We start from the raw sequence: 21936 nt of genomic DNA, 5'->3' as shown, positions 1-21936 counted from the left end.
TATAAACAAGACTTTTGTCATGAATGCAAATGACATGCACATATAAGTGATGTCTTTTTGAACATTTTGATATCTTATTTGCATTTTCTAAGCTAATATTTTTATGAAGTTTTTAAATCAAACAAAGGATAAAAGCATAAGAGGAGCAAACATACTTGGGCATAACTGAAGGTTTTCCGAAACTAGGGACAAATCAAACAGATAGGATTGGGCATAAAATAATTATATATGTAAAAAAGTAGTCGGAAGTTTACAATTGAAGATCGTGGAGTAGGTAACCCGAGAAAAGGGACGAAGTGTGAGATTAACTAACGAACCATGACAATTGACAAAGCAATTTTGGCACACTTTTGCTTGAGCAGTATACTTGACCTTTCCCTCAAATCTGTGCGGGTCAAAAAGACGCTCGCTCGACACGTAAAGCGGGCCCGGTCCGGATAAATCCATAAACTATGCGCGCCCACCCCATTCCACTCCATTTTCCTCCTCCGCTTCGCCTGGAACATTTGCCTCTTCCTCCCTTCCTCCGTACCCCCCTCCCCCTCTCTCTCCCAACGCCCGTCCATCTCTCCGGCGAAACCGATGGCCGCGAGCTCAGGCGACGAGTCCCGGAGGCCCAATCCCCTCCCCTCGGGGCTCGTGTCCAATCTGCAGTCCGTCCTCGCCGCCCGCCGCCCGCCTTCGCCCGAGGACGCCGGCACCACCGCGGCCGAGGCCGAGGCCCCGACAGCGGAGACGGCGGCCGATGACGCGCCGGCTAAGCCTGTCGTACTTCTGACCTGCGCCGGCGGGATCCAGTCGCCGGGTCTCGCGGCGCTCGTCGACGCCCTCGTCAAGGGCGGCCGATGCGACGTCCACGTGTGCGCCCCTGAATCGTATGTCCCCCAATCCGAACGCCCAACCTCCTGATTCCACGTTACATTTTTCTCTTGAGATTCATCGTTTTGGCTGGATTTTTTTCGTGAACTACTGTAACTCCCTAATCCATCATTAATCATCATCCCTGTGGTTCTTAGAGCAATTTAATCACAACATTTTCTTAATTTGAAGGGACAAGCCTGTCTGTGGTCACTCCATTACCATCCGGGAGACTGTGTCTGCGACATCCGTCCATTTTACAGGGGCGAAGGCTTTTGAGATATCAGGTGAGGGTTCTTCCTCCATTTGTGCGCCATTTGTATCATACCATTCCTCATCCATTGGGTACTGTGAGTTTCCTCTATGCTAATTGCGACGACTCTTAATGTAGGGACGCCGGTGGATTGTATCTCATTGGCATTATCTGGGAGGCTATTTTCTTGGTCGGCACCTGCTTTGGTATTGTGCTTGTTAACTATGCTTAGGGGAAAAGGTGGATTTATTATGCTTTGTCATTGAGAGGATGATTCCATTTGGTTTGCAGGTGATCAGCGGTATCAATACTGGGCCAAACTGCGGCTATGAGATGTATGCTCTTGTTTCACAAGTGGCCCATTTATAGTCTGTTTCAGTTTAGTTATGTAATTGATTACAAATCTGTGTAGGTTCCACTCTTCTGCCATTGCTGCTGCAAGAGAGGCCTTAATGTGTGGGGTACCTTCAATTGCAATCTCATTGAATTGGTGGGTATGCGATTAGTCACATTAAAACTGTGTCCCAAATCTATTATATCATTCCTGGTATGGTTTATTCACTCGGTAACACAAGCTAATAACAAGTGGTGCATATATGCAACTAGGAAGAAGGATGAAACCAAAGACGATGACTTCAAGGATGCAGCTGGGCTGTGTTTGCCACTGATACATGCTGCCTTGGCAGATATTGAGAAGGGAACTTTCCTCAAAGGGTGCCTGCTGAATGTTGGGGTTCCAAGCTCGCCAGCTGCAAATAAGGTTATTTTGTGAATAAAACTTTGTACTCAAACTCCATTTAGAGCCAAAAATAGCATCATAGCTGTAGAAGTACATGAATCCTTCTACTTGTTGTCCACTTTGTCTTTTAGTGAGAAGCATACTGGACCATGCTATTGCTATTGTTTGTGACCCAGAGCAGTACATATAAGTATATAACTTATTATATCCTCAACTTCAGAGCATCATATACCAATTACGTTTATTAGAGGCTAGTCTAAAGTGTAAATCAACAAGTTTCTGCAATTTATAATGTAGAATGTATGTTGTCAGTGAACTACGTTTTCGAAGTGTCTGTCCATTTGAAGCACGTGATGCACACCTCACTGACAATCCAATGATAGAAAAAATGTATTACACAGAAGTTGCCCTGTTTTGACACCTGAACCTTATCTTTTTAGATAAAAACCCGTGTCGTGTCTCCAGTGGTTAACTCTCTTCTGCTGATGACTTATCTATCATAGTACTGCGATGTGTATCTATTTGTCTCTTGATCTGGTATTTTGCTTTGGACCTCACCAGGAGTAGCATGGTCATAACTCATAAGTTAGCTTTACTTTGGCTCCATCCTATAATATTAATGATTTTTTTTGACAAAAGGGACACCTGATTTCTATTTAAGAATTAATGACAATGCTGCAATTAGATGTACAACAAATCAACCTTACTAAATTGGAGGAACAATGGTATTTGTTTATATGTTGATAATGGGGAAGTCAGGTCATTTTGGAATCTTCTGTTCAAATTTGTATTATTTTTCACAACTGTGACAGGCAAAAATCTTCAGCACATTGGTAGTTTTGGTTCCTTTTTAACACATAATTAACTCTCTCTCTCTCTCTCTCTCTCTCTCTCTCTCTCTCCCTCCTGCTCCTGATGCCAGGGTTTCAAGTTGACCAAGCAAAGCATATACAGTCCTGCTCAAAGCTGGCAAGCTGTGTCGACAAGTAGGCCTCAACCTGCTGCTCACTTCATGGGCATGCATCAAAGCCTTGGTATTCAGCTTGCACAGCTTGGGAAGGATGCTTCTGCAGCAGTATGAAGCAAATCTTTTACTACAAAGAAGTTTATCATGTCATCATTAGTGCAATATAAAATTGGTTTATCCTTTTATCTTCAGGGAGCTGCACGCAGAGGTAGTACTCAGCGGAAGACAGTTGAGGTCGAGTCTGTTGCAGCTGCAGGGAAGCAACAAGCTCGAGAAGTAGTGAAGAAATCTTTCCGTGCCGAGGTAAATGTATTTTCGAGAGCTCTTGTATAGCACAATCAAAACACATAGCTCCACTCCTTTGGCCAGGCACAAAACAAAAATGAACTTTTAAGCAACTAAACTAGGTACTTATGGTCATATGGAGATTGTAAATAGCCTAAGGTCATTCTAGTGTTTATTTTTGTAGAAGTGAAAGTGTACTCCTGACTTCTGAGGGCCTCTTTGATTCACAGGATTTGTAAAACGCAAGGATAGGAAAAATACAGGAATAATGTTATAACATAGTGAATTATATGGTTGTTTGGCTGTGCACAGGAAAAAGATAAAATTTCGTAAGGATGAGGTTAGAGTGGATGGATATTTTTCTATGAAATCTAGTACAAATGAACCTAAGGAATAAGGGGAAATTTCCTAAGGATGAGAATCCTCCAAAATTCATCTAGAATACCCTTGAATCAAGCATGTTAGTAAGCACATTTAAACACAGTCAAAGCTTTCTGCGCATCCTTTTCTTACCTGGCTTCATAAAAAAATGCAGTTCATCGAGAAGCTGCACAAAGATTTGGATGACGATATCGATGTGAGAGCCTTGGAAAATGGATTTGTGAGCTCTCTCTCTCCGTGTGTGTGTGTGTGTGTGTGTGTGTGTGTGTGTGTGTGTGTGTGTGTGTGTGTGCTGTGTTCTCCAGGTGCCTAATCGTTTCCCCCTTCTACAACCTACAGATATCTGTCACTCCTCTGAATGTGCACGGCCATGTCGAGCCTGAACTCGAAGCTCCAGCGTCAGACTGGCTGTCAGCAGCTGTGGCTGTATCCGAAGAAAAGGAAGCTCCAGCGACCTAACAAACACGCAGAAATGTACACTGTAGGTGCTTTAGTCCTTGCCTTGGTGTCCATCTCCTCTCCCCTTGCTTTATTGGCTTGATTCTTGTCTGTCTTTTGCATTCCATGCTTCTTCAGTGCAGTCTTTATTTTTGTTGGTCTTCTCCAACAGTTGCCGATTTTCTTCGTCATGTAAAATGATTTGATGCTGGAGCCCTACAGTTTCGAAATGATCATGTAAGCGACTGCATCTACTAGACGAATACTGCCACTCCCCACTATTCTTTCAGTGTGGTTTGTTCCAGAAAGGTGTTGTGTCACCAGATGGGTGTGATTGGTTTTTGATTTGTACCTTCTGGACCATGTCGTACGAAAATATTTTGACCTCATGTAACCTGAAATGCAGTTTCAACAATTAAGTTTGTTGGTCTCTCTTGACATGCTGTGAGCGGTGCCAGAATTAACTTGCTTTTTTACGATAGTTCTTCAGTTCATTCTCGTGCTAGTGTTAGGGCATCTCCACCGTGGATGCTTAAATGGGCGCCCTTAAATGTCCCTTGACACGTTAAGGCTATCTCAGTTTAAACATTTCAAACTTGCAAATTTGATGAAATTTATACTAGTTTGATATATTGGATTTAAATTTAACGGAATTCAACTAGTTTGATGTATATTACATCCAAACTATTCAAAATTAATCTAAACTAAACTAAAAACTTATTAAACCAACCTGAACACCATGGTTTTGCAGTGGCGACGGTGGCACCTGGGCCAACCCATCTACTTAAGAGGGACGCACAGAGCCCGGCCATGAGCTTCTCTTTGCTCATCCTCGGTGGTCTGAAGCCATCGGAGCCTCCTTGTCCGACCACTCGGCCGCCTCTTCCCAGTTATCGTCGGAGGCGGGCTCCTCTTGACGACTGAGGGGGCTACCAAGTCTTGTGATAATCTAGTACATCTATTCACTAAGTCATTTCCTACGGTCACACTGGGAGATCAGTCCAAGCAATTGGAATGAGAAGACTTAGAGACAGTTCGGTAGTCCATGAAATCCTCGGACCTGCAGAGCACCTCTTTCCCCGCTCCACAAATTTTAATTGCAGCTCGCTCCGCTCCGCACTGCCGACTCCATGGAGTTTATAGTATTCGGGTCGACCCCGCCTGCTCTAGGAACAGAGTTGTGGAGCGGAGGGACTCCGAACAGGCTTTTAGAAAAGTGCAGAATGTAGGGGGGAGAAACTTCACGGCCAAAAGACAAGGTTGTACACTTCTTCCCTTGTTCGAATTTTACTGCAGTTTCTCAACGCAAGATTTTTTACGATGCAATTCATGCAACAAAGGCATAGTATGCAAGTATCCTTTCTCCATTTTCCCGTAATAGGGTTTTGCAAGTTTTACCAGAGCTGGAACATACTACGAGTAGCGGTCCAAGAATGAGTGTTAGGATTTGAACCCCTACAGTCTATTCTCCACTTTCCAAGAAAAGGAGAGCTAAACTCCTACTCAGCTACACTTATCAAGCCACCTATATATATATTAAGGGGCAGAGATACAAAATTGAACACATACATATCTTCTCCTAAGAACTGAATAAGAGGACTGAATAATAAAGAGAAGAGTCATATCCTACATCTTATATTTATTTCGCCACTACTTTTCACGTGTGTTCTACCATGGTCTCGACAAGCTCAACCACCCACACGCACTCTCCCCAGAGGAAAGGGGAAATTTCCTTTGAAGTGCAATCCTCCGCTGCACTTCTTCTGCAGCCCGCACAAGGACTTGCAGTTGAAGAACCAGCAAACGGAGTTCTCTTGTTCTATTGTGAAGCTCCCCGGGTGCAGTTCGTTAGGGAAAAGGCTACAGAAAGCCCGCACAACTATTATGTATGCCAGGCCTACATTGCCATCCACCACTGGGTCGCTCCTCATCCGGTACACCGTTTATGGCATCGTTTCCATTTCTGAAATATTCACAGTAAATATGAAGTCCGGCCCGCTCGCAGAAAATAAGCCAATGGTACTTCCTCGTTGCGCAGGTCATCAAAATGAGCCCGCACGTTGACTACTCTGAATCCATCCTAAATCGTTGTAGACCACAGTGTTCACTTGAGCTACCTGTTGATAAGCCTCGCTCCCTGTTCCGTTCAGTTCTGCCGACCTTCAGAGGACCTGAACTTGAATACCGCCGAAAAGAACCAGAGGCATCCAGCGTATCGTAACGCGCCGATGCAGTGAACTGCTCGGTAGACAGCACTGGGCCTGCATCCATATCCAGACTTGCCCTACTTATAATCTCAGCGTCTTGGATGTGCAAATCTTGGCTAAAACTTCTTGACTCGTTGAACTCACTGCCTTCTTTGCATACCAACTTTAAGGCCTGAACAACTTCCCCCATAAACGGCCGCTGGTCCACCTCTGGCTGAACACACATGGAAGCAATTGCTGCTACTTTTGCGATGCTGTCTAACGGGATGCTACTTCCAAGTGATGCATCGATGAGTGTTTCCAAACCATCTCTGTTTGTCAGAAAAGGACAGGCCCACGTCACCAAGTTTTCTTGCCCTGGAGGCCTTGACATATCTACAGGTTTCCTGCCCGTAAGAAGCTCGAGGAGGACGACACCGTAGCTGTAGACATCGCTCTTCACTAGAAGATGCCCGGTCATCGCATATTCAGGAGCAACATACCTATCAAGAACCCGCCATAAGTTTAAGATACGTCGAGGATATTATGAAAGAGTTGAGAGATCCAACTTACCCAAAAGTTCCCATAACCCGAGTTGAGATATGCTCGTTCCCCTCGCCTATAGCAGTTCTTGCTAGGCCAAAGTCTGAAACCTTGGGGGTGAAGTCATGTTCCAGCAAAATGTTACTTGACTTGAAGTCACGGTGTATAACACGAGGACTTGAATCTTCATGCAAATAAGCAAGACCTCGTGCCGCCCCAAGTGCAATTTTAAGCCTGGCATCCCAATCAAGCAGAGCAGTGTCCTTATCTGATCCTGTGTGGAATCATAAAATACTCTGTTTATAAGTTTGCACATCCATGTTATACAGGTTACCTAATTGACAGACTTATCATGGGCCTAAGCCCTAAGAGGGATGACCAGCTTGTAACCCGTCAGAAGTACCAAGAGTTTGAAAAGATGGGTTTTGCGACATAACAGTGTTCATATGTGCGGGTATTTCATGTCTTAGCATATCAGTGTTCATATGTGCACTCTATTATAACAGCTGTATAATACTACAAAAAATACTTCTAAATTTTATTGTCACTAAAGTGCTTCGCTAATCTAATACGTCTCCGTCTAACAAAGAAATAGGCTAAGTGAAGCGGTAAAACTGAAATTCTCATGAAAACAGTAAAGGAATTCTGATAAACTGAAGGTCTAGTGACAGAAGGAACAAAGTCTTACCATGCAGGTGAGATTCCAGACTTCCATTCGGAACAAGCTCATATACCAAACATCGCATATGCTCCTCCGAGCATATACCTATCAATTTAACCAAGTTCCTGTGATGCAATCGGCTAAGCATCTCAACCTCAGCCAAGAATTCCCGGGTTCCTTGCTGGTCATCTCTCTTAAGAACTTTGACAGCAACCCGTTCTCCATCCTCAAGAATACCTTCATAAACACGGCCAAAACCACCCTCACCGATTATCCTGGACTCATCAAATCTCTGTGTAGCTCTGTCCATTTCAACCAAACTAAATATTTTTGCTGATCCTTTATATGCCACTATACTTGAGCTGAATGACGGTGATGCCGAGATAGGTCTGCTTTCTAGCCTACTCCCGGCTACTGCAGAATCTGCATTTCCAATGCAAGCATTGACGAAAAAGAAAAGAACAGTAAGCAAAACAGCGTTTAACGTTAATTTTGTAGCTTTTAGCCCCTTCAGATTTTGCTCAAAGCTGTTCTAAGTGCTTTGACCAGTAAAGCATGAAATAAAATCTTTCATAAACAGTTGCTTTCCAGTGATAGGTAACATAAAACAAGAATTCCCAACTTCTGAAAGCTAAAAACATTATATTTGTATTAAGTGGAATAACAGAAACAGGAATCCTTAGGAAAAATGGCTTTGCTACCTGCAGGCTTTTCTGGCGTAAGTGATGCTTCGGTTAAATGATGGTGGTTTCTAAGCTTGAAATAAATCACCAATGCAGCTCCAGCACATAAAATTAAAGCAAAGACACTTGACAGGACAATAATCACAATTATGCCTCTGCTTTTTGTTTCTCTGTGGTTTCCTATATCAGCAGCAAGTGGGTGTAACCTTTGATCATTTCCATTGCTAAGACTGTTGTTCAGATTTCCAGGAGCTGATGGTGGTGACGAAGGAAGACCTGAATGAGTAAATGAAACAAAGTATTACCATGACCATTTTTCCAGAGAGAAACAGAGTGATAGATGACTAGAGACCTGAATAATAAACAAAGCAACTGCAGAATCAAGTCAAATCAAAGATTAAAAAACCGACATGATAGGTAGGAAGATGTTAACATAAGGAAAACAGTATTAAGATGAATAACACAAAAGTAGTTATAAAGAACTCTCACCTGGGTATTGAACATATAACACATCATAGTTTCCAAAATCCGTAGGATTTATGATGACCTGTTTGTGCCAAAACCTTTCAAATACTGTAAGTGTTGTTGTATTGTCAAATCTTGCTCCCAGTGGCACAAGATCAATGAGGACAATTGTCTTCTCAGGGTCTTCAGTTGCAGCATTTGCTCCCATAACATGAACTTGACTTTGGTTCATGAACACTCCAGATGCAATTTCTTGTGCAAGTTCTGAGACCAATGCAAAGAACATGTACAGTGCTATACCTAATCGAAGCTCAACTTTTATTGGCAACACACAGAGGCATGTTGTTCCTGGAGGACTATTGGTCATAGGATCTTTACAATTTAACGCCGTGCAGTCTAGCAAAAAAAAAAGGATGAGTGAACCACAGCTGAGCGATTAGTACTTAAAATGTAGCAGCCCGGTTAAATTGAATATACAGAATATTTGAATTGATAAATTTCAGACGGCAATAAAGTATATGTATCATACATGAATTTGGAGGTGGAGGCGGCAAGGAATGACTTGGTGCTGGTGCCAAAGCCCTGGGCTTTCTAACTGCAGAATTGTCAGGTGGTGGAGCAGGTTCTGGATGTACAATTGTACATAAATTTAAGTCAATTATAATTAGGTTACCATTCATCAACCAGAAAACAACACATTCACTTTGGAGGCCTAGAAGTTACTACATTAATCAGATGAAAAAGAGAAAGATCCACGTCGTCGGTTATAGTGGGTCCAGCATTACATATCAATCAGATATGCGTAGTTATTTATAGTTGTATCACAAATACAGTTAGTATATATTTTATATGAAGTTTGTAACTAGTCTTTTTTTCTTTTCTTGTAAATATTTGCAACTCTTTTCCCCTATTATATGAATGGCAGAACACCTGCTTGGTTGCTAAAAGAAGTCATATAGAAAGAAAAAAAGGATCTTGACACGCAATTGCATGGGAAAATTCCGGCTAGTTCATATTAAAGCCATGTAAACCTAGATTGCTTCTGGCCCTATTGGATTCAGCATGAATAGAGAAAGAAGACACTTTCAACGTATTTAATGCAGGATTGAAATTGAGGACCTCGTGATAAATACTTGCATATAGCCAAATGCCCGTAGTAGAGCTAGGATATACTCCGCATGCTTGGATGAGTCTCAACCAATATTGTGGACAAAATATTTACTTTAAATCATACTCCCTCCGATCCAAAATAAGTGTCACAGTTTTGAACTAAGGTTAGTTCAACCTTAGTTCAAAACTGCGACACTTATTATGGGTCGGAGGGAGTAATATTTAGTCTGCAAATATGGCCATTTCACAATTCTGGCATTACTGATGAAACGTATGTGTACTTATCAATGCATTAGCATAATCAGTTCTCAAGGATGTCAGTCAGCATGCACGGTTGAACCCAACCTAACTCAATATATTAGTGCCTTCGGAAAGGTGTGGTTGTAGGGTGCAGACAAACCCCGGGCACGCCAGACCGCGGCCCGGGGCGACAATCTCGTGTAGGCTTCCTATAGCATTCTATATCACTCGGTAGCATCCTGTAGCTACATTGTTTGAACCTGTGTTCATTCCATTTTGAGGAGCTAGAAGGGATGAGATAATGTAAAGAATAAGAGCAAATTGCAATACATACGTATATTAGCCCATTTGGCCTTTACTCTGTTGTCTATATATGAGATTAAGTTGGACAATTGTGAATTACCACTTCTTTTCCTACAATTATCACAACTAACCTGGAGAATATGAAGGTGAATGATATTGATGAGGGTGATGCGGAGCATACACTGGATTTCCATCTTTTCCACTCGATGGAGACAAGACTAGTGGTGCTGGAGCAGGACTATGATCTAAACCTGAATGTCCATGGCTTGTTGCAGAAGCATTACCAGTTCTATGTGGAGCAGGGCTTATGACAGGAAAGGAACCTGCACCAAACATCACTTACTGAGATGAATGTACTTATTTCTAATTATCTTTTCGCTAGTGGGATTGTGGATACCTTTGTGGTGTTTATGATTTGCAGGTGGTACATGGCTGGAAGGTTCCTTTGGTGGTGCAGCAACTGGAATGCCATGTCTTCTCCTATGGATGCTGGGAGAAATTTGGGGAGAATGGACAGGTCCTGCACAATATAAATTCATAAATTTCACTATCGGCAATAAGTTCATTATGGTTGTGGCCTAGTAGGTATGGTTGGTGCCTTGATGGGATACCTTCTACAGATGTCCTATTGACAGGCAAGGAACGGTGATGCCTTCCCTTTGACGGTGCCACAGTTGGAGCCCCATGGATCCCATGTGTATTATTTACAGCTATGGAATGGTGATGTCTGCCTTTTAAAGGTGATGCAACTGGAACGCCATTGGCCTTCCCATGGTTGGCAGGATGGATTGTTGTTGTTGGAGAAGCAGCTGGTCCTGCACAGTGATGTATAAGAACAAAAAATGTGATCTCCGCTCCTTAGCGCACCTAGTCCCGTCAACGGCACAAGTGATTGATGATGGACAAACAGCAGATATTGCCCATCATATATTTGGAGTGCATAAATGAAGAGGATAAATCTACAGAATGACATGATTGAGTTCAGTACCATTTGAATGGGGACGTTGCCTCTCTTGTGGGGGAGTTTGAATGGCCCGGTGTATCGAAGGTGGAGCGGCAGGAGTTAAATGATTAGTCTCCCTTGTGCCTATTCCGAAGCAAATAGCTCCTTTAGAAATGCTATGAAAAAAATCTGCACTGAATCAGGTAGACTGAACCTTTTGGCGGTGAGCTGCTGTGACTTGGCAAGTTATTTGGAGGTCTAGCAAATGATATGCCATCCTTGTCCTGACTGGATGCAGGAGCGATGGGCGTCGGTGGTACTACTGACACATACATAAAAGGTTATATAAACCAAAATCTGGGTGAGAAAAAACTGAAAACTTTGAAACGTATGGACCAGCTATATGACTAGACATCAATAAAAACTATACCTTCCTGTGGTGGCTTTTTTTTGCTGGGTGGTTCTCCTGGAGGTGAAGCAACTGGTACTCTAAGTGTGTCCTGGCCTGTTGGAGGAGTATGGAATGACGAAGGAGCTGCTTGCCATACGAATCACAGGTCGCAACAGATTCTGGGTTAGGTAAATATGAGAAGTTGACACCATTTTATTAAGCTAATAAAGTAACAACACAGTGTATATTAACTAAAACAAATAACATGATATAACATCAGATCCAACAATCTTACAATGGCCATATCTACGGGGTAAAGGAGCTGGCTGTGTTGATTGACTGCCAGTGGAAGGTGAAGATGGAGGCTGTTGAGATGCTGGTCAAGGTAAAATTATATGAAAATTGAGAAACAAATAATTGACCAAATGGTAATGACATTGAGGACGTAAAGCAGATCCAGATAGTTCTTACACCAGGGTGGCTGTGTTAAAAAATGTGCGGCAGCTGGAGTGTTCACAACAATTTTAGGATGAGACGCATGTGGTTCAACTGGAAGAGATGGCGAAGCTGCAGGCATTTGTTCTTGAAGATGATGATTGCCTGTTTGAGTAGCTGGAGAAACCATTTGTGAAGGAGGGGAAGGTTGGCCTTTGAATAAAGCAATAAAGTTTTCGTTATTCGAAACTGGATTTCACAGTTACACAGATACAGGTAGAGTTCAGCATCATACTGAACAGCAATTCACCTGGACTCTGTGTAGATGAAGATATTTCTGGTGACTGATAAAAATGATCCGGTGAAAGACTAGGTTGCATTCTAGGCAGCACTGCCTGTTTGGACGCTGACACAGCTTCATCTGAGGAAGCCAAAGAGTGTAAACCATTTCCATTAAAAAATCATGTGTTAAAAAAAAATCTTGACATGGCATTGAAGGAAAACATATAATAAGTCGGATTTACAAAAGGTACTTTCATGTTTTATTGTTGGGCTCGGTGCGTAATGATCATACTGTTTGTTAACATCTGTACTAGTACTAGTTGGTGCTGATAATTTTACAGTTAGCCCTAGAACATAATTGTTAATTGAATTTAAACTACAATCATACAGCAGATCAACAAATTTTGAAATCATTGGCCCATAGGCATGTTTAGTTACACACCTAAGCTTTGCAATGTTGGAACTTGTAGTTGTGACGGGTGAAGTATATTATCCAGGTTGATTTGTGGATGGCCACTTGTTATGGATAGAAGAACTTTACGACCAAAGGCAGGTGCATGAGATTGCTGATGACCTTCAGAAACAAAGTAAATATGACATTCAATTATTTACTGCCATAGAATAGAAAGCCATAACTGCAGTCGTCATTACAGAACAAAAAGGAACGTGGTTACGTTTGGAAGTAAGACGAAATCTTAATTAGTGAAAACAAGGTTCTAAAAGAAAATATAATTAGTCAAATAATTAAGCACGCATATAATCATTATATTTATTTGGTCAGGATTACAATACATATATCTGGCCAGTGCGTTGCTGATACAGAATCACAATAAAGTGCTAATAAAATATAATTCGAAAAGTAATTAGGCACGCTGGTGACCTTTCATCCATCATATATCTGGTAGTGCTCGACACTAATCTAGGTACTGATTAGAAGTTAAAAGTGAACGATCCCACTTTATAATATGTAAACAAATCGTGTGTCTCTCGTATAGTACTCTGCTTAAGATTTGGGGCAGCTGAAGATCACAAACAACGCTCTCTAAACATCAATCTGCCATCCAATTCCAGCAATCAAAGTGCCCGACAACGGTGGCTGGAGTTGCCACGCGGAATCTACACAGCCAGTTTGATTGGCCATAATAAACTAACGCCGAGGCTCGGGGTTTGGCAGCTAAACCCACGAAAATTCTCACGAGCAAGGCGGCATTCAGACACGCATGATGCTGGTCGGACTAAAACGACAGCAGGAAACCGCGAAACCACCCGAGAGAAGCACGCCGGTAACTCCACTCCACATACCTCCACCTCCAAGGATGACGACAGCGGAGACCAGCGAGGCGAGGGCGAGGGTGGCGCAGACGCCCCACCCGTTCCCTCCTTGGCGCCGCCCCATCTCCCGGAGCCTCGGCGGCAGAACCCGGACCGACGCCGCCGTCAAGTGCCGACCGCCCACGAACCCGCCATGTCGGCAAAAAGGCCTGTCGGCAAGCGCAGCCGCAGAGGCGGGAGCGGGTGAGCGGGCGGGGGCAGAGGACGGTGCGCGAGGAGGGAGAAGATTCGCTGGCAGTAAACAATTGGGGAAGCGAAGCGGGCATAAAACCCAACAGCACAGGGGTCAGGAGGAGCAAGTTGCACTAGCAGCGGCGGCGGTGGCGGCGGCGGCAGGGCATTTCCGGCGATCGCGCGAGTGTTTCTCTACGGTTTGGTTTTCTTTCGCGGCAGCCAGCAGGGGGGGCAGGGGCGGGCGGGCGGGCGGGCGTTTGTATGAGCAGCGCGTGATGCTGTTTGGTAGCCATCCTCGCCATAAAGTTAGGCGGAGTCTGGTCCGGGACACGCACAGAGGGTGGTGGTGGACGCGTGGGTCCTTTCTTCTTTCTTTTGCCCCTTTTTCTGGGGACACCGGCGAGCGAGCCGTCAGTGAAATTGACCCGTGAGGACTAGCATACTAGTGGTGTACCGATACAAACATGATACAATCACCTGTGGAATCAACGAGCACAGCTACAACTTATTTACTGAAAAAAATTCCAAATTTATTATAAATTTCATAAGGAGTTTAAAACACCTCAAATCAAATATGATAAAAAATTACGTCAAGGACTCTAGATCACCGAGTGATCACTATGGTCGTGACACCCATACTGTAGTCGGTTTGACCTTGTCAACGAGAGTCGAATAATCTTCATGCACATGCCCCTAAAGGGCGGCGCCCTGGAGGCGTTGTCGTCGTTGTTGAACCTATAAATACATCTGAAGCAACTGACATCAAATCTCGTCGTCATGCTCCCACAACGAGAAATCCTAACCTCGCCGCTCCAAGAAGACGGCATGAATCTATGGCGGAGGTCCGCTGACTACGTCCAAATGAATGAACTCGGTGAGGATTGAAACCCGAAAGACAAACTCGAAGAAGAAATGGCGCCATCCGCCCGAGTTTCGCACTTGCAAGGACTAAACACAACCTAACCTAAGCTACTAGCCAAATCGAAGGCCATGGTATTTTCCTCCCCGCCACCAGCCGTCGGAGCGGCGGAGAGAGGGGAGACGAATCCACAAGATAATTGCCAAAGTTTGGATGGGAGTTTGCCCTAGCCACCAAGGGAAAGGGGAGAAAGAGCTCGGAGAAAAAGTCTCTTAGCTATTGTCATTTTTATTTTATACAAGCACAGCCTCACCCTCACGTCAAAAAGAAGAGAAAAAACAAGCACGACCTTCTTAGTGCACTCTGCCTCTTTACGACTTCTGATCACCGCCCAACACTCCAACTGTTCATTTAGCAGTGTGCATGGAAGGGACAAGGCCTATCAAAGAAGACGAGAGAAGTTCTTGTTAAATTTGTCCTTCAGGCCACACCTACTTTCACTATGAGTTGTTTTCACCTCTCGAAGAAGATGTGCCGGAACATGACTTCAATCTCCTCGAAATTCTGGTGGGGTGCAATAAATGGTGAAAGGAAAGTGCATTGGATTGCATGGGATAAAATTTGCCAGTCTAAACGCATTGGGGGTATGGGCTTCCGGGACCCTGAGGCTTTCAACCAGTCGTTATTGGCGAAGCAAGCATGCATGAAGGATTTTGCAGGTGCCGGATTCTCTTTGTGCCAGGGTCCTTCGCGATCGGTATTTCAGTGAGAGCTCAATTATGAGTGCCACTTGTCCGCCGGGTGGGTCATATACATTCAGGAGCATTCTTCATGGGCGAGACCTGCTTCGAGAAGGTATCGTATGGCGAATTGGGGACGGCTCGTCCGTGAACATCCACCATGATCCATGGATACCACGCCAAGGGAGCCTGCTGCCACTGGGCGCGGTGTTTGTCCAGGGCGTGGAGAAGGTGCGGACCTACTGGACCAAACATGTGTTGCATGGGATATCAATAAGCTCGACGAAATGTTCCCTCCGGATGATGCCACGGATATTAAACAGATTGTTGTGGGTGGTGCTACCTCTTGAGCACTGTGTTGGTTTTCCCTTGAAAAGGAAAGGGTGATGTAGCAAAGTAGCGTAAGTATTTTCCTCAGTTTTTGAGAGCCAAGGTATCAATCCAGTAGGAGACTACACGCAAGTCCCTCGTACCTACACAAACAAATAAGAACATCGCAACCAACGCGATAAAGGGGTTGTCAATCCCTTCACGGTCACTTATGAGAGTGAGATCTGGTAGAGATAATAATAATAAGATAAATATTTTTGTTATTTTTATGATATAGATTGAAAGTAAAGATTGCAAAATAAAATAGATTGGAAACTTATATGATAAAAGATAGACCCGGGGGCCATAGGTTTCACTAGTGGCTTCTCTCAAGACGGTGGGTGAACAAATTATTGTCGAGCAATTGATAGAAAAGTGCATAATTATGAGAATATCTAGGCATGATCATGTATATAGGCATCACGTCCGTGACAAGTAGACGATTCTGCATCTACTACTATTACTCCACACATCGACCGCTATCTAGCATGCATCTAGAGTATTAAGTTCATAAGAACAGAGTAACGCATTAGGCAAGATGACATGATGTAGAGGGATAAACTCAAGCAATATGATATAAACCCCATTTTTTATCCTCGATGGCAACAATATAATATGTGCCTTGCTGCCCCTGCTGTCACTGGGAAAGGACACCGCAAGATTGAACCCAAAGCTAAGCACGTCTCCCATTGCAAGAAAGATCAATAGTAGGCTAAACCAAACTGATAATTTGAAGAGACTTGCAAAGATAACCAATCATACATAAAAGATTTCAGAGAAGAATCAAATATTTTTCATAGATAAACTTGATCATAAACCCACAATTCATCGGATCTCGACAAACACACCGCAAAAAGAATTACATCGAATAGATCTCCAAGAAGATCGAGGAGAACTTTGTATTGAGATCCAAAGAGAGAGAAAAAGTCAACTAGCTAATAACTATGGACCCGAAGGTTTGTGGTAAACTACTCACACATCATCAGAGAGGCTATGGTGTTGATATAAAAGCCCTCCGTGATCAATTCCCCCTCCGGCGGAGCTCCAAAAAAGGCCCCAAGATGGGATCTCTTGGGTACAGAAGGTTGCGGCGGTGGAAATAGGGTTTCGTGGTGCTCCTGGATGTTTTCGGGGTATATGGATATATATAGGAGGAAGAAGTAGGTCGGTGGAGCTGCGAGGGGCCCATGAGGGTGGGGGCGCCCAGGGGGGCAGGCGCGCCTCCCTGCCTCATGGCCATCTCGTTTATTTCTTGACGCCTACTCCAAGTCCCCTGGATCACGTTTGTTCCAAAAATAACTCTCCCGAAGGTTTCACTCCGTTTGGATTCTATTTGATATTCCTTTTCTGTGAAACACTGAAATTGGCAAAAAAACAGCAATTTGCACTGGGCCTTTGATAACCCACAAGTATCGGGGATCACAACAGTTTTCGAGGGTAGAGTATTCAACCCAAATTTATTGATTCGACACAAGGGGAGCCAAAGAATATTCTCAAGTATTAGCAGCTGAGTTGTCAATTCAACCACACCTGGAAACTTAATATCTGCAGCAAAGTATTTAGTAGCAAAGTAATATGATAGTAGTGGTAATAGTAGCAAAAGTAATATTTTGGGTTTTGTAGTGATTGTAACAGTAGCAGCGGAAAAGTAAATAAGCGAAGAACAATATATGAAAAGCTCGTAGGCAATGGATCGGTGATGGAGAATTATGTCGGATGCGATTATTCATGCAACAGTTATAACATAGGGTGACACGAAACTAGCTCCAACTCATCAATGTAATGTAGGCATGTATTCCGAATATAGTCATACGTGCTTATGGAAAATAACTTGCATGGCATCTTTTGTCCTACCCTCCCGTGGCGGCGGGGTCCTATTGGAAACTAAGGGATATTAAGGCCTCCTTTTAATAGAGTACCGGACCAAAGCATGCATTAACACATAGTGAATACATGGACTCCTCAAACTACGATCATCACCAGGAGTGGTCCCGATTATTGTCACTTCGGGGTTGCCGTATCATAACACATAGTAGGTGACTATAGACTTGCAAGATAGGATCAAGAACTCACATATATTCATGAAAACATAATAGGTTCAGATCTGAAATCATGGCACTCGGGCCCTAATGACAAGCATTAAGCATAGCAAAGTCATAGCAACATCAATCTCAGAACATAGTGGATACTAGGGATCAAACCCTAACAAAACTAACTCGACTACATGATAAATCTCATCCAACCCATCACCGTCCAACAAGCCTACGAAGGAATTACTCACGCATGGCGGTGAGCATCATGAAATTGGTGATGGAGGAAGGTTGATGATGACGATGGCGACGGATTCTCCTCTCCGGGGCCCCGAACGGACTCTAGATGAGCCCTCCCGAGAGATATTAGGGCTTGGCGACGGCTCCGTATCATAAAACGCGATGAATCCTTCTCTCTCATTTTTTCTCCCCGAACATGAATATATAGAGTTGGAGTTGAGGTCGGTGGAGCACCAGGGGCCCTCGAGGCAGGGGGCGCGCCCCCACCCTCGTGGACAGGGTGTGGCCACCCTGGCCTTGATTCTTTCGCCAGTATTTTTTATTAATTCCAAAAAGTAATCTCCGTTGATTTTTAGGTCATTCCGAGAACTTTTATTTCTGCACAAAAATAATACCATGGCAATTCTGCTGAAAACAGCGTCAGTCCGGGCTAGTTCCATTCAAATCATGGAAGTTAGAGTCCAAAACAAGGGCAAAATTGTTTGGAAAAGTAGATACGTTGGAGACGTATCAACTCCCCCAAGCTTAAACCTTTGCTTGTCCTCAAGCAATTCAGTTGATAAACTGAAATTGATAAAGAAAAACTTTTGCAAACTCTGTTTCCTCTTGTTGTTGTAAATATGTAAAGCCAGCATTCAAGTTTTCAGCAAAGATTATGAACTAACCACATTCGCAATAACATTTAGGTCTCATGTTTACTCATATCAATGGCATAATCAACTAGCGAGCAATAATAATAAATCTCGTATGCCAACACTTTCTCAAAACAATCATAATATGATATAACAAGATGGTATCTCGCTAGCCCTTTCTGAGACCGCAAAACATAAATGCAAAGCACCTTTAAAGATCAAGGACTGACTAGACATTGTAATTCATGGTAAAAGAGATCCAGTCAAGTCATACTCAATGTAAACTAACAGTAATGGATGCAAATGACATCGGTGCTCTCCAACTGGTGCTTTTTAATAAGAGGATGATGACTCAACATAAAAGTAAATAGATAGGCCCTTCGCAGAGGGAAGCAGGGATTTGTAGAGGTGCCAGAGCTCGGTTTTTGAAATAGATATGAATAATATTTTGAGTGGTATACTTTCATTGTCAACATAACAACCGAAAGATCTCGATATCTTCCATGATACACACATTATAGGCGGTTTCCAAGCAAAATGGTGAAGTTTATACTCCCCTCCACCAACAAGCATCAATCCATGGCTTGCTAGAAACAACGAGTGCCTCCAACTAACAAGAGTCCCCGGGGGAGTTTTGTTTGCAGTTATTTTGATTTGATTTGCATAAAGCATGGGACTGGGCATCCCGGTGACCAGCCATTTTCTCGTGAGTGAGGAGCGGAGTCCACTCCTCTTGAGAATAACCTGCCTAGCATGGAAGATATAGACAACCCTAGTTGATACATGAGCTATTCGAGCATACAAAACAGAATGTTTATTTGAATGTTTAGAGTTTGGCACATACAAATTTACTTGGAACGGCAGGCAGATACCGTATATAGGTAGGTATGGTGGACCTATATGGAATAACTTTGGGGTTCATGGAGTTGGATGCACAAGCAATATTCCCGCTTAGTACAAGTGACAGCTAGAAAAATACTGGGAAGCGACAATAGTCATGAACATGCATTAAAATTAATCAACACCGAATGCAAGCATGAGTAGGATATAATGCACCATGAACACAAATATTGTAGAGGCTATGTTGATTTTGTTTCAACTACATGCGTGAGCATGTGCCAAGTCAAGCCACTCGAATAATTCAAAAGAGGATACCACCCTATCATACCACATCACAACCATTTTAATAGCATGTTGGCACGCAAGGTAAACCATTATAAACCCCTAGCATATTAAGCATGGCATAAGCAACTATAATCTCTAATTGTCATTGCAAACATGTTTATTTCATAATAGGCTGAATCAGGACCGATGGACTGATCATATTTACAAAAACAAGAGAGGTCGGGTTCATACCAGCTTTCCTCATCTCAATGAGTTCATCATATATCATCATTATTGCCTTTCACTTGCACGACCGAATAGTGTGGATAATAATAATATTGTACGTGCATTGGACTAAGCTGGAATCTGCAAGCATTCAATTCAAGAGAGAAGACAAGGTAATATGGGCTCTTTGTTAGATCAACAATAATGCATATAAGAGCCACTCAACATTTTCGTTATGGTCTTCTCCTCTCGACCCCAAATAAAAGAAACAAAACTATTTACACGGGAAAGCTCCCAACAAGCAAAAGAAAAACGAGAAATCTTTTTGGGCTTTCTTTTTAATTACTACTACTATAGGCATGGAAAGTAAACTAACTAAAAGCTACAACTAATTTTTTGGTTTTTTCTTAAGGTTTATTAAGGCACACAAGAAGAAAGCTAAAAAGGAAATAAACTATCATGGATGATACAATGAAAAAGTATGAGCACCGACAACTAGCATGAGTGTGTGAACATGAATGTAATGTCGGTGAGAAATACGTACTCCCCCATGTTTAAGCTTTTGGCCTAAGTTGGTCTATGCCCATGGATAAAAGTAGCCCTCTCCGGTGTAAGGGGGAGTGTCCTCTGGGTGCCACTAGTTGGCAATCTCCTCCGGATTCCACTAATAAACTGACTGTCGATAATGGTCCTGGGGTGGTTCCGGCTCAGGCTCTGGAGCTGGTGTCACACTCCAGTATGCATAAACGTCCTCCGGTAAAACAAGGTACTTGCCTAAAAATATGTTATAGAAAGAGGGAGCAGGCAAGGTAATAGTCTCAAAGTTATTCTTACCAAAAATCAGTCTATAGTTAAGCAACTTCTTCTTATTCTTAACAATAAAATCATGTGCTACCATGCTCTTATAATCTAGAAAAATATTAGGCAACAAATTTTCCTCTTTCTCATAATGTCTGATGGGTATGTTAAAGTGTGCAGCTAGGCGCGAGGCAAAGATGCCTCCAAGGACGGGGCCCTTAGTACGGTTCAGGTTTAACCGCTTAGCAACAATAGCGCCTAAACTGAAGGTAGTATCTTGAAACAAGGCATGGCGCAAAATAACAATATCAGGAGCACTAAGGTTCCCACAGTTCCCGCGACCAATTAAGCATCTACTAGCAAATATTGAAAAGTAACGTAGAACAGGAAAATGTATGCTAGTGATTCTTTCATTGAAACTTTCCTCGTTTCCCCTACAACAATCATATCAAATAAATCCCTCCACATCATCACTATGTGGTTCCTCTACGCTGCCCTCAAAAGGTATCAAACAAACCCGACAAAAATCACGAAGTGACATCTCCTTATGCTCATCATATAAATAAAATTCCACCGAAGGTGGTGAGCTCCTAGCATGGAAATGAAAGTTTTGCACAAAGATATTGGTGAGTAAGAGATACTGTTTGCGTTGGTCGTGGAGGAAGGCGGTGATGCCTACATTCTCACCCAAATAATAAAAATCTTCATGAATCCTGGATTCTCTCAAGAAATCATCACAAGGCCATTCACACGGCCGAACCTCCGCAGTATGAGGGAGATTATACTTGGGCTTCTTGTTCTCTTCACTTTGTTTATCCTTCGAGCTTCGGCTCGATGAGCCCCTCAAAAATCTCTTCATCTTTTTCTGAAAATTTCTAAAAATTTTAGTAACTTCAAAATAAAAGTGAACCAAACTCAACAATATTGATAGCAACTACTCCCACAAGTGCCTAGAGACTATATCATGCATTAAGACTACTTTTGACCACATAAATTTGGCATGCAAGCTCAAGAACAGGGTCACCTAAGCAGCAAAAATTTTCAATAAATAAAGCACTAGAACAAAAACTAATTGGACCATTGGAGGAGTCACATACCAAAGAACAATCCCCCAAAGCAGTTTTGTGAATGGAGCTTTGAGCTAGGAGATCGAAAATGGCAGCAAGAAGAGCTAGAACTCGTGCTTGAGCTGGTTGGTGATTTTTTTTGGGAGGAAGAAGGAGTGTGTGGTGGTTGGAATAAGTGGAGGGGGGCCACCAGGGGCCCACGA

At 43.0% G+C, this 21936-nt stretch overlaps 2 protein-coding genes across 12 annotated transcripts; one reads left to right on the top strand and one right to left on the bottom strand.

Annotated features, from left to right (window-relative positions):
• The first annotated feature begins 470 nt into the window (after nt 1–470).
• On the top strand, nt 471–4353 carry LOC119268672 (5'-nucleotidase SurE). 2 transcript variants are annotated; one of them, XM_037550364.1, is made up of 10 exons: nt 471–875; nt 1051–1145; nt 1250–1317; nt 1403–1446; nt 1524–1601; nt 1718–1871; nt 2773–2925; nt 3010–3120; nt 3638–3679; nt 3823–4353. In XM_037550364.1, the coding sequence occupies exons 1-10, from the start codon at nt 583–585 to the stop codon at nt 3940–3942; spliced, it is 1158 nt and encodes a 385-aa protein (XP_037406261.1). In that variant the 5' UTR covers nt 471–582; the 3' UTR covers nt 3943–4353. The 2 variants fall into 2 exon arrangements, with proteins under 2 accessions (XP_037406261.1, XP_037406262.1); XM_037550365.1 differs by having other exon boundaries at nt 3638–3703; nt 3823–4351.
• A 1041-nt stretch (nt 4354–5394) lies between these two features.
• LOC119268670 (receptor-like serine/threonine-protein kinase ALE2) lies at nt 5395–13907 on the bottom strand. Of its 10 annotated transcripts, none has more exons than XM_037550354.1 (18): nt 13466–13907; nt 12606–12737; nt 12415–12510; nt 12192–12302; nt 11918–12094; nt 11742–11822; nt 11486–11590; nt 11270–11377; nt 11101–11199; nt 10724–10927; nt 10510–10632; nt 10244–10435; nt 8989–9084; nt 8484–8855; nt 8013–8270; nt 7339–7734; nt 6681–6924; nt 5395–6610 (listed from the first exon to the last, which is right to left on the bottom strand). In XM_037550354.1, the coding sequence occupies exons 1-18, from the start codon at nt 13557–13559 to the stop codon at nt 5986–5988; spliced, it is 3513 nt and encodes a 1170-aa protein (XP_037406251.1). In that variant the 5' UTR covers nt 13560–13907; the 3' UTR covers nt 5395–5985. The 10 variants fall into 10 exon arrangements, with proteins under 10 accessions (XP_037406251.1, XP_037406252.1, XP_037406254.1 ...); XM_037550355.1 differs by having other exon boundaries at nt 11270–11374; XM_037550357.1 differs by having other exon boundaries at nt 11918–12058.
• Between the last annotated feature and the right edge of the window lie 8029 nt (nt 13908–21936).

This window comes from Triticum dicoccoides, chromosome 3A (genome assembly GCF_002162155.2).
Source record: "Triticum dicoccoides isolate Atlit2015 ecotype Zavitan chromosome 3A, WEW_v2.0, whole genome shotgun sequence".
Lineage (NCBI taxonomy): Eukaryota > Viridiplantae > Streptophyta > Magnoliopsida > Poales > Poaceae > Triticum > Triticum dicoccoides.
The sequence above is the reverse complement of the archived record's forward strand: the minus strand, read 5'-3'. Positions and strand labels throughout refer to the sequence as shown.

Coding starts and splice junctions, on each gene's coding strand:
- LOC119268672 (XM_037550365.1), top strand. CDS start 583: ATGGCCGCGAGCTCAGGCGACGAGTCCCGGAGGCCCAATCCCCTCCCC. Junction 1,318..1,402: donor CTTGGTCGGCACCTGCTTTG/GTATTGTGCTTG, acceptor TTTGGTTTGCAG/GTGATCAGCGGTATCAATAC. Junction 3,704..3,822: donor GAGCCTTGGAAAATGGATTT/GTGAGCTCTCTC, acceptor TACAACCTACAG/ATATCTGTCACTCCTCTGAA.
- LOC119268670 (XM_037550354.1), bottom strand. CDS start 13,559: ATGGGGCGGCGCCAAGGAGGGAACGGGTGGGGCGTCTGCGCCACCCTC. Junction 12,303..12,414: donor CCCAACAATAAAACATGAAA/GTACCTTTTGTA, acceptor TGGCTTCCTCAG/ATGAAGCTGTGTCAGCGTCC. Junction 12,095..12,191: donor TTCATCTACACAGAGTCCAG/GTGAATTGCTGT, acceptor CTTTATTCAAAG/GCCAACCTTCCCCTCCTTCA.